General features: G+C 42.3%; 2 protein-coding genes across 11 annotated transcripts in view; both read left to right on the top strand.

Moving 5' to 3' along the window:
• enc (R3H domain containing protein encore) overlaps positions 1 to 12,500 on the top strand; it is a 172,800-nt gene that overhangs the window by 27,223 nt on the left and 133,077 nt on the right. The window contains exon 2 of one of the 10 annotated variants that reach the window (XM_070130999.1): positions 3,264 to 3,295. The exons of the other annotated variants lie outside the window; for them this stretch is intronic. The gene's annotated coding sequence lies outside the window, so the exon portion shown is untranslated. The remainder of the gene's footprint in view (positions 1 to 3,263; positions 3,296 to 12,500) is intronic. 10 annotated transcript variants of the gene reach the window in all.
• On the top strand, positions 974 to 5,877 carry LOC138864366 (ice-structuring glycoprotein-like). The gene is made up of 4 exons (XM_070130971.1): positions 974 to 1,498; positions 2,243 to 2,298; positions 3,264 to 3,295; positions 5,804 to 5,877. Exons 1-4 carry the CDS (start codon positions 974 to 976, stop codon positions 5,875 to 5,877), a joined length of 687 nt encoding a protein of 228 aa, XP_069987072.1.

The raw sequence follows: 12,500 nt of genomic DNA on the forward strand, positions 1-12,500 counted from the left end.
TTATCTATATATACCAAAAAATCATCAAAATAATATGCGATCAGCCACTCATTTTTTCTTTGAATTTATGGTTTGTCTCGCGTACCGATGACCGAGCAAACTTTATTATAGATTTTGCTGCCGGTACTATTCATAGAGAAGAGTTTTAATCATTCATGATATTCAAATCAATTGTGTGTGTGTGTGTGTGTGTGTGTGTGTGTGTGTGTGTGTGTGTGTGTGTGTGTGTGTGTGTGTGTGTGTGTGTGTGTGTGTGTGTGTGTGTCTATATATCTATATCTGTAAATATATATCTATATATACACCTATATCTGTCTCTCTCTCTCTCTCTCTCTCTCTCTCTCTCTCTCTCTCTCTCTCTCTCTCTCTCTCTCTCTCTCTATATATATATATATATATATATATATATATATATACATATTTATATATACATGTACCCCCCCCCCACACACACACACGCACGCACGCACATACAGGTGGAGCCACCATTACTTATAGTGGCTGAGTTCAGTACCGGGCCACCTTACATCCCATAGTGGTTCCAATTTCGGTTTTCATTCAAATCGGTTTTCATTTCATTTGATTGTGTACGTAAGACAATAAGAGAAAGTTGTTCGAAGTTTTAGGGAGGGAGAGAGGGAGGGAGAGAGGGACGGAGGGAGGGAGAGAGGGACGGAGGATGTTGATGAGAGTGAGATGAAAGTGTGTCTAAGAGGAAGAGACAATGAGAGAATGTTAGTAAGAGTGAGAGTGAAAGTGAGTGTGGGCGTGAGTGAGTGAGTGAGCGAGAGTGAGCAAGCAGTGTATGTTCAGTGTGTTAGTAAGTGTGTGTGTGACCTCTTCAGATATTTCTATTACGGTTGCGTCCTCTTTTGGGCCCGGGTGCAGCTTTCTAGGCCGAGACTCAACTATGCGAATGAATACGATTGGGGTAGACTACTGCGGGTATTACTTCCTTTTCTTTTTGAAAAGGATGGCCTACAATCCTTGCCTTATAATCGTGTTTCCAACAAACGACAACTACTACTTCTATTGTTGCCGCTGCTACTGTTACTACTACATCTGTTGCTGCTGCTGCGCTGCTACTGCTATTAATACTACTACTGCTACTGCTGCTATTACTACTATTGCTGCTGTTTTTACTACGACTCCTACAACTGCTCCTGTGCTGCTTCTTCTACTAATACTAAAACTTGCTAATACTATTGCTACTGCTACTGCTGCTCTTACTGCAGCTGCTACTGCTATTACTGCGACTACTACAACTGCTGCTGCTACTGCTTCTATTACCTCTGCAACTGCTGCTATTACCTTCGCTGCTGATGTTATTACTACTAAAACTGCTGCTACTGTCGCCACTAATATTGCTGCTGCTGTTAATATTGATGCTGCTGCTACTATTACTATTGCTGCTGCTGATGATATTACTGCTGCTGTTACTCTCGCTACTGCTGATGCTACTACTACTACTACTGCTGCTGATGCTACTACTACTGATGTAGCTGCTACTGCTATTGCTGCTACTACTACTACCACTGTTGCTGCTCTCTCTATATACACACACTTCCTACTACTGCTATTGCCATTACTACTACTGCTGTTGTTGATACTACTGCTGCTGCTACTACTGTTGTCACTGCAGCTAGTATTACTACTGCTGCTGCTACTGCCATTACTACTACTGCTGTTGTTGATACTACTGCTGCTGCTACTACTGTTGTCACTGCAGCTAGTATTACCACTGCTGCTGCTACTGCTGTTACTAATGCTGCTACTGTTGCTGCTATATATATACGCTGCCTGCTACTGCTACGACTGCTAGGTCTAATTTGAATATACACACACTGCTGCTGCTGTTGGTACTGGTATTACTACTACCACCACTACTACTACTATTACCAATAATTGATGATAAGATATTAATCAGATAATTTGGTTTAGAATATGGTGAAACATTTATAGGACCGTTCTTTGTAGTAGAAGAGAGAGAGAGAGAGAGAGAGAGAGAGAGAGAGAGAGAGAGAGAGAGAAAGAGAGAGAGAGAGAGAGAGAGAGAGAGAAAGAGAAAGAGAGAGAATATATATATATATATATATATATATATATATATATATATATATATATATATATATATATGTATGTATGTATGTATATTCAAGACAAATATACATATTGTTTGCGGTTCACCATTTTATTTAAACATCTATGAGTATTAATTTGATTTTGAGCGTAATTCGCACAGATAGCACTGCTGTGGAAGAGATTGAGGCCGGGTGTTCTCCCTCGCTCTACTGGCAGGTGCACCGTCCCGGCTATAAATAGGGAAGAAAATGATTTAAGGCTGGAAGTCGCTCACTCAGACCCACACACGTAGCTTAGTACCCGGCAGACTGGTTTCCCCAATGTTTGTTGCTCTAACCCCTTCTTTTATTTGAGTTTTTATTTGGTTTGTTGATTTTATCTTTTTATTTTTATTGTTTGTTTATTTATTTTTGGTATTATTTTTATTGTTTGTTTTTGGTATCATTTTTATTATTTATTTTTGGTAGTATTTTTGTTATTTATTTTTGGTATTATTTTTGTTATTTATTTTTGGTATTATTTTTATTATTTATTTTGTGTATTTTTATTATTTATTTATTTATTTTTCGTATTATTTTTATTATTTATTTATTTATTTTTGGTATTATTTTTATTATTTATTTATTTATTTTTGGTATTATTTTTATTATTTATTTATTTATTTTTGGTATTATTTTTATTATTTATTTATTTATTTTTGGTATTATTTTTATTTGTTTATTTCTCTTTTTTCTTCTTTTTTATTTTTATCTATTTTCTATTTATTTCCTTTTTTTCTTCTTTTTAATTTTTATTTTTCTTTCTTTTTTTTCTTATTTTGCGTGTGTATGTGTTTTTTTTTTCTTTCTCTCCTCCATCATGATACGCGGCCTTGACAACTCTGCTATCAGATACCTGTCAGGCTATTGGCGTCAAGTTAATGACATGATAGCGGTAACTTTCTCTTTTTTTTTGTCGATAAACTTTAAGTGTTAAAGAGCAACGGAAGTCTCAACTGATAGTGTATTCGTCCGTAAATGAATTATTCTCGTCTCTCTGGGCTGGAGGGATGTTTTTTTTTTTTTTTTAGTCTTGTTTGATGTCAGGTTGAAATTTCGTGGTGTATTTTGTGTGTGGCTTGTTATGGTGCTTCATGGTGTGGAAGGAGCTGCTTGGTAATCGGAGTTTTCTTTCTCTTGCAGGTATGGTGGTGCTGGGACTTGCGAAAGACATGGTAAGATGAATATATATATATATATATATATATATATATATATATATATATATATATATATATATATATGTATGTATGTATGTATTTAATTATATAATTATACATTCATATATTCATATCTATATCTATCTATCTATCTATCTAACTATATGTATATATATATATATATATATATATATATATATATATATATATATATATATATATATATATGTACACACACACACACACACACACACACACACACACACACACACACACACACACACACACACACACACACACACACACACACACACACACATACACACACACACACACACACACACACACACACACACACACACACACACACACACACACACACACACACACACACACACACACACACACACACACACACACACACACACACACACACACACACACACACACATACACACACACACACACACACACACACACACACACACACACACACACACACACACACACACACACACACACACACACACACACACACACACACACACACACATACACACACACATACACACACACACACACACACACACACACACACACACACACACACACACACACACACACACACACACACACACACACACACACACACACACACACATATATATAGATATAGATATAGATATAGATATAGCTATATGTATGTGTATGTATATATATATATATATATATATATAGATAGATAGATAGATAGATAGATATTTATATTTATACGTATACGTATGTATGTATATATACACACACACACTATGTAATACACATATACACAAGCAGGATTTGCTACAACCACTAATATATTTAAAATGTGTGAAAAAAATGACCAAAATAAGAGCACACGCAGCAACAATATCGGCTCTTCTGAGATACACAGAAATATCAGTGAGTAAGCGCATTCTTCAGCTGACAGGAACATGTTTATCCGCTGTGGATATTGACAAGAATTTGCGCTCTTGGGCGGGAATAATCGCGGAAGTAATTTGTTTGCAAGACCTCTCTCTCTCTTACCTACGAGGCCAGCTGGAACGCGAGGGTAATGCTGGATGTCGTTTGTAGGGATAAGGTTTTATATATTGGTTCCTTTTTCCATGCCCTGGGGGACTCGGAACGGCTTCGGTGCGGTTTTGTGTTCGCCAACTTTTCTCTTTCGCTTTCTGTATGTGTTGTCTGTTTATCTCTCTCTATATATATCTTTATCTTCTGTCTGTCTATGTCTGTCTATGTCTCTGTCTCTGTCTCTCTCTGTCTGTCTGTCTGTCTGTCTGTCTGTCTCTCTCTCTCTCTCTCTCTCTCTCTCTCTCTCTCTCTCTCTCTCTCTCTCTCTCTCTCTCTCTCTCTCTCTCTCTCTCTCTCTCTCTCTCTCTCTCTCTCTCTCTCTCGATCATGAAGAACAACCCCCTTCCCCCTCCCTCCCTCCCTCCCTCTCTCCCTCTCTCCCCATTTACCATGTCAGTAGTTTCAAAATATCCGTGTACTCTCTCTCTTTTTTCACTCTCGGCTAACGGACGGCCGCCATATCAATGCATCAACTCGGATCTAATCAGACATCGGGGGGGCTGGAGGGGGGGAGGAGGGGGGAGGGGGGAGATTAGGAATTAGTCAGAGACATGAATGAAAGGCCGGGGTCCGCACGTGACCGTATGGGTGGAGGTCTCCGCCAAAAACGAGAGACAAAACTGCGGCTATGTTTAGTACGGGCGGGAGAGCGAGAGGTGGACCACGTGATTCCCGGGCGCCCGAGAGATGGGGGGGGGGGGGGGCACAAGATAGCATTGTTCTCACCTTGTATAGAGTGTGGGCGGATGGGAGGGGGGCGAGCACGGCGCAATATGAGGGTAGGTATGTTGCGTGAGGGGGGTATGTGCTATTGCTAGAGCTGGAGGAGCGGGAGATGAGGCTGAAGAACCCGCCCCCGTTCGCCGCTCTCGGGTGGTGGCGAACGCCGGGCGGGGGTTGTGTGCGGATGCTCTCTCTCTCTCTCTCTGTCCGTGGGGTAGTCTGGCTGGCTATTATTCGGGGGCGTGGGCTAGGTGGAATGTAGGTCGGCGTGGGCAATGCTTTCTATTTTTTTTTGGCATGGGCTCTTATGAATCGAGGTCGAAATGGGCAGTGCTTTCCATTTCTTGGCATGGACACTCAGGAATCGAGGTCGAAATGGGCAGTGCTCTCTATTTCTTGGCATGGGCTCCTAAGAATCTTTTTTTTTGGCATGGGCACTCAGGAATCTAGATGGAAATGGGCATTGTTTTCTAGTTTTTGGCATGGGCTCTTATGAATCGAGGTCGAAATGGGCAGTGCTTTCTATTTTTTGGCATGGGCTCTTATGAATCGAAGTGGAAATGGGCAGTGCTCTCTATTTCTTGGCATGGGCACTCAGGAATCGAGGAATCTTGGTTAAAATGGGCAATGTTTTCTATTTTTTTGGCATGGGCTCTTAAGAATCTATTTTTTGGCATGGGCACTCAGGAATCGAGGTGGAAATGAGTAATGCTTTTTATTTTTGGGCGTGGGCACTCGGGAATCTAGGTGGAAATGAGTAAAGCTTTTTATTTTTGGACATGGACACTCGGGAATCTAGATGGAAATGGGTAATGCTTTCTATTTTTGGGCGTGGGCACTCAAGAATCTTGGTTAAAATGGGCAGTGCTTTCTAGTTTTTGGCATGGGCTCTTAAGAATCTGTTTTCTTGGCATGGGCACTCAGGAATCTAGATGGAAATGGGCAGTGCTTTCTATATTTTGGTGTGGGCACTCGGGAATCTAGGTGGAAATAAGTAATGCTTTCCATTTCTTGGCATGGGCTCTTAAGAATCTTTTTTTGGCATGGGCACTCAGGAATCTAGGTGGAAATGGGCAATGCTTTCTATTTTTGGGCATGGGCTCTTATGAATCGAGGTGGAAATGGGCAGTGCTTTCTAGTTTTTGGCATGGGCACTCAGGAATCTAGGTGGAAATGGGCAGTGCTTTCTATTTTCTTGCGTGGGCTCAGAAGAATCTTTGTCTAAATTGGTAATGTTATCTACTCGTCGGCGTGGGCACGGGAATATGGGTCGAAAGGGGTAATTCTGTGTACTATAGCGTGGGATTTTTGCAGAAATGTGTATTGCTCTTTATTTTCCGGCATGGGCACGGGAGAATCTAGGGCTAAATGGGCGAAGGTTTTGATTTTATCGACGTGGGCACAGGGGATTTAGGCCGAAGTGGGTATGTGCTCTTCAGCGTGGGCACGGGAAGACCTCGGTGGAAATGGATAATGCACTGTACTCTTCGGTTTGACGAATGAGGTAGATCGAAATGGGTGTTGCTGTCTGCTCATTTTCGTTGAAATATCTTTCTTGAACGTTAAAATTTGGGTTATATGTTTCTTTTGAAGGTGTTGCTTATTTATTATTATTATTGTTATTATCATCATCATCATCATCATCAACATCATCATCACAGCATTATCATCATCATCGTCACCATCATCATCATCATCATCATCATCAACATCATCATCACCACCACCACCACATCATCATCATCATCACCACCACCATATACCATACCATACCATACCACTACATCATCGCTACCACCACCACCACCACCACCACCACCACCACCACCACCACCACCACATCATCATCATCAACATCAACATCAACATCAACATCATCATCATCATCATCATCATCATCATCATCATCATCATCACCACCACCACCACCATTAATGTTGTAAGAAAATGGACTTAGAGAGCGTGTGGCAACGGTGTATACAAGGCAAGATAATATAGCTCACCTTCCTTCTAAGAAAAAAAAAAAGGTAATGTAAAAGGCTGACACACCTGGCTGGCAGAACGTGTTGAGCTTTGGGGTCTACTTTATGGGAAGGTGGAATTTATCATTGCGTGTCGGTCTGACAAGAAATCGAGGCCTTGGGGTACTGCATTGGTCGCCTCCAACTGCCATGCATCTGTGAGACTGGAGGGAGTTATTTTCGCGTGTGTGTGGGTATGATTTCAGAGGACAAGTACATAATGCGCGAGGGGGCGCTGCTTGGAGTACCTCGGGGGCTGTTGAGCCAAGTATTTTCCTTTCGAGACTGTGTAGGAAGAAAGCTTGCGAGGGAGAGGGTGGGAGAGAGAGAGAGAGGGCAGGAGAAGGGAGAGGGAGGTAGGGAGAGGGAGGGGGGAAGAGGCAGAGGGGGGGAGAGGGAAGTAGGGCGGGGGAGCGGGGAAGAGGCAGAGATGGGGAGAGGGAGAGGGAGAGGGAGGTAGGGAGGGGGAGAAAGGGAGGAGTAGGGATGGGGGAAGGAAGTAGGGAGGGCAGGGAAAAGGCAGAAGTGGGGAGAGGGAGAGGGAGAGGAGGAGTAAGGAGGAGAAAGGGAGGTAGGGAGGGGGGAGAAGAAGAGGAGGTGGGGAGGTAGTGAAAGGGAGGTAGGGAGGGGGGGGGGAAAGGGAGGTAGGGAGGGGGAGAAAGGGAGAGTAGGGGAGGGGAAAAGAGGTAGGAGGGGGAGAAAGGGAGGTAGGGAGGGGAAAAGTGGGGAGAGGAAGGGAGAGAGGGAAGGAAGGGAAGGAAAAGAGTGGAAGGAAGTTGGGAGGAAGGAAGGAAGGGGAAGGAGTGAGGAGTTAGGGGAAGGAAGAAGGGTGGAAGGGTGAAATGGAGACAGAGAAAGAGAAATAGGAATAATAAAGAGTAACACGGATTCGAACACTCCCCCGCCCCCCCCTTCTCCATCTCTCTCTCTCTTTTGCTCTCGCTTTTCGCTGCTCTCATCTCCATTTCACTGCCTGTCTCTCTTAGAAGATGAAGGGGAGAGCAGGGAAAGAGACATAGGTGGAAGAAAAAAAACGGAGGAAGAGGAAAAAATAAAGGAGAGAGAGAGAGAGAGAGAGAGAGAGAGAGAGAGAGAGAGAGACAGAGACAGAGAGAGAGAGAGAGACAGAGAGAGAGAGAGAGAGAGAGAGAGAGAAATTCTGAGAGGTGGGGGTGGAGACAAATCAATAGTCCAAGACATAAAGGAGGAGAGCACAGAATGGAAACACACAATGAAGAGTGAGCTGATGTGCATAAGAGGACACATACGCACACATACAAATATACCACCGCTCTCTCTTTCTCTCTTTCTTTCTCTCTCTCTCCCCCTCCCTCTCCCTCCTCTCTCCTCCCTCTCTCTCTCTCTCTCTCTCTCTCTCTCCTCTCTCTCTCTCTCTCTCTCTCTCTCTCTCTCTCTCTCTCTCTCTCTCTCTCTCTCCTCTCTCCTCTCTATATATCTCCCTCCCTCCCTCTCTCCCTCCCTCCCTCTCCCTCCCTCCTCTCTCCCTCTCTCCTACTCCCTCTCCTTTCTCTCCCTCTCCCTCTCTCCCTCCCTCCCTCCCACTCCCTCCCTCCCTCCCTCACTCTCCCTTCTCCCTCCTCTCCCTTTCTCCCTCACTCTCCCTTTCTCCCTCACTCTCCCTTCCTCCCTCACTCTCCTTCCTCCTCACTCTCACCTTCTCCCTCACTCTCCCTTCCTCCCTCCTCCCTCTCTCCACCCACCCTCCTCTCTCTCCCTCCCTTCCTCCCTCCCGCCCCTACGTCCCTACCCTCCCCCCCCACTCACTCTGTATCTCTCTGTCTCCCTCTCTCTACTCTCTCTCTCTCTCTCTCTCTCTCTCTCTCTCTCTCTCTCTCTCTCTCTCTCTCTCTCTCTCTCTCTCTCTCCCTCTCCCTCTCCCTCTCTCTCTCTCTCTCTCTCTCTTTCTCCCTCTCCCTCCCTCCCTCCCTCCTCCCTCTTCTCTCTTTCTCTATCTCTCTCTCTCTCTCTCTCTCTCTCTCTCTCTCTCTCTCTCTCTCTCTCTCTCTTCCCCTCCCCTCCCCTCCCCTTCTCTCTTTCTCTATCTATCTATCTATATCACACGCTGAAATATAAGCCATCCGATGAACAGCAACGCATAGGTACGGAAAGGTAAACACCGAGTGAGACAGGACCGCGGAGACAGGTGAGGGGAGGCGAGGAACCGCTTCGCTCAGCCCCCGGGATGTCCCAGCCCGAACGCCCCGGCCAGGTAACTTTAAGCCCGAGCGAAGCCCCGACATCCATCAGCGTTTGGCCCACTTCGGGAAAGCCCCCCCGCGCGAAGTGGTCATCCTGGAGAGGCCGGAGTTGTCGTCGGTGATACAGCCAGTTAGGAAAAAAAAAGATGTATATGTACGTAGATATAGATGGCTATGAGTACATATATGCGTATTATTTATTATATATGCATATAAACATAAATACACACGCACACGCACACGCGCACGCACACGCACACGCACACGCACACGCACACGCACACGCACACGCACACGCACACGCACACGCACACGCACACGCACACGCACACGCACACGCACACGCACACACACACACACACACACACACACACACACACACACACACACACACACACACACACACACACACACACACACACACACACACACACACACACACACACACACGCACATATATATGTATATATATATATATATATATATATATATATATATATATATATGTATGTATGTATGTATGTATGTATGTATATATTATATTTACGCATATATACATATACACATATTCATATATATGTATACCTATGCATATACACATCTATCTATCTATATCTATCTAATCCATCACTCTATCTATATCTATCTATCTATCTATCTATCTATCTATCTATCTATCTATCTATCTATCTATCTATCTATCTATCTATCTATCATCTATCTATCTATCTATCTATCTATCTATCTATCTATCTATCTATTTATCTATCTATCTATCTATCTATCTATCTATCTATCTATCTATCTATCTATCTATCTATCTATCTATCTATCTATCTATCTATATATATATATATATATATGTACACATACATGCATCTAAATACATACATATATGCATATATACACATACAGAGTATGTGTGTGTGTGTGTATGTTTATGTATGTATTGTATTTGTGTGCGTATGTATTTGTCTGTATATGTAAGTATGTGCGTATGTATATATGTATGTATCTATTGTCATCAGTGCATTAGCGACGCCACACGAACACTGCTTCGAAAGCCCGTCAATGGTAAAGCGTGTCTGCCAGCATGTGATTGATTAGCACAGGTGTCTGCATTTTGAATAGGTAGCAGCTGGAAGTTAAAATGTATTAAAAACTAGTGTCATTTATAAGCCATAAAATGCTAGAGAAAAATGGTAGAAATTTATTTAGGAGGAAATGTTTAAAACGTCAATAGCAGTAAATTTGATTTATTATCCAATCAACATTTTTTGCAATGCTTGGTTTGATAGCGCTAAAGTATATACACGCACGCGCGCGCGCGCACACACACACACACACTACATGAAGCACAGGCCTTGTTGAAGTAGCATTATTGGAGGAAAGGAAAGAGATTGAAATGAAAGAGTGCAATTCTAAGAAGAGAAAAATTGGCCGCAGTAAGATGATGAAGATGAGAAGGAGGAAGAGGAAGAGGAGTAGGTGGAAGAGGAATAGAAGAAAAGTAGGAGGAGAAAGAAAAATAGGAGGAGGAAGAAGAAAAATAGGAGGAGGAAGAAGTGGAAGTAGAATAAGAATAAGAAGAGAAGAAAAGTGATAAAAGGGATAATGGAACAACAAGAAAGGACACGGGTAAATGAGGTGAAGCGAAGAAACACGAAATGAAATGAAAGGGATCCTCTGCAGCGAAGTAGTGTCGTAATAATAGGGAAAAAAACACGTGATAAAACGAAATAAAATCGCATGAAACGCACCCACGATAAAAGAGAAAAAAGAAAAAATCAGCGCAATATGAGGAAGAGAAGCATCCACAATAAAAAAATGAAACCGGAATATTAGCGGAAAAACAAACAAACAAACAGATCCACAATTTAAAAAGGGGAAGTAAAAAAGCGGAATCTTAGGAAACGAAAAAGATCCGTCGTTAAAAAAAGAGAAGAAACAGTGAAAAATTAAATAAAAGACTGTGAAATGAAACAGCGGAATATTACGTAGAGAAACAGCTCCACAATACGGAAATAACTGAAATAAAACAGCGGAATATTAGGAAGAGAAACAGATCCACGATAAAAAGATACAAAGAGATATGAAATGAAACAGAGGAATATTTGGTAGAGAAACAGCTCCACAATACGGAAATGACCGAAGTGAAACAGCGGAATATTAGGAAGAGAAATATATCCACGATAAAAAGATACAAAAAGATATGAAATGCGACAGCAAAATATTAGGAAGAGAAACAGCTCCACAACGAAGAATAATTGAAATGAAGCCGGAATATGTGGGAGAGAAACAGATCCACGATAAAGGAAAACATGAAATGAAACAGCGGAATGTTAGGAAGAGAAGCAGCTCCACGATGGGAAAAAATATGAAATGAAACAGCGAAATATTAAGAAGAAACAGACCCACGGTACCGAAAAAAATGTGAAACGAGACGAAATATTAGAGAGAGAAACAGACCCACAAAAAAACAACAACAGTGAAATGAAACGGCGGAATATTTGGTAAGGAAACAAATCCACGGTTTGAAAAAAAAAGAAAACAGAAAAAAAAGAAAAAGCAGGCAGTGATTTCCTGAAGTATTCCTTTGGTGTTTGACTCCATTTGCGTGTGTGTGTGTTTGTGTTTTCTTTATTGCTGTCACTTTTCTCTCCATGGAGTGCACGTGTTAGTCTGTGGATTTGTGGTTATGATGGCGTTTGTGTTATCTAAAAAATAAATAAATGAATAAATAAAAAATAACAGTTTAATGACGACATGGGTGATTATATAGCGACGCAGTACTCAACGGGTTTACACACATCTCTTCTATTTATATTTTCGTCACTTTTGATAGCCTCTCTCACTGTCCTTTATGCCATTGCGTTACACACAATCAAAAGGAGCAGGGATAACGGTGGATCATAAGAGCGGGATATAATACACATTCTTCCCTTGCAAATTGCATGAGTGGGGCTCTTCCCACAGATGGGCGGCCGGCCAAGAATGGTCGAGCGCAAGGTCACCCACCCATCCAAAATCCGGGCATACCGATGGATGAATGGAAGAAAAAACAGCACCAAACAGACAAACATATTACCTTCCAAGCCAGCAAGCAAGATAGTTTGCAAATAGGCGAAGAGGTTAGTTGTCAAG

The sequence above is a fragment of the Penaeus vannamei genome, chromosome 16 (assembly GCF_042767895.1).
Source record: "Penaeus vannamei isolate JL-2024 chromosome 16, ASM4276789v1, whole genome shotgun sequence".
Taxonomy (NCBI): domain Eukaryota; kingdom Metazoa; phylum Arthropoda; class Malacostraca; order Decapoda; family Penaeidae; genus Penaeus; species Penaeus vannamei.

Coding starts and splice junctions, on each gene's coding strand:
- LOC138864366 (XM_070130971.1), top strand. CDS start 974: ATGGCCTACAATCCTTGCCTTATAATCGTGTTTCCAACAAACGACAAC. Junction 2,299..3,263: donor CTCCCTCGCTCTACTGGCAG/GTGCACCGTCCC, acceptor TTTCTCTTGCAG/GTATGGTGGTGCTGGGACTT. Junction 3,296..5,803: donor TGGGACTTGCGAAAGACATG/GTAAGATGAATA, acceptor ATGGGCACTCAG/GAATCGAGGTGGAAATGAGT.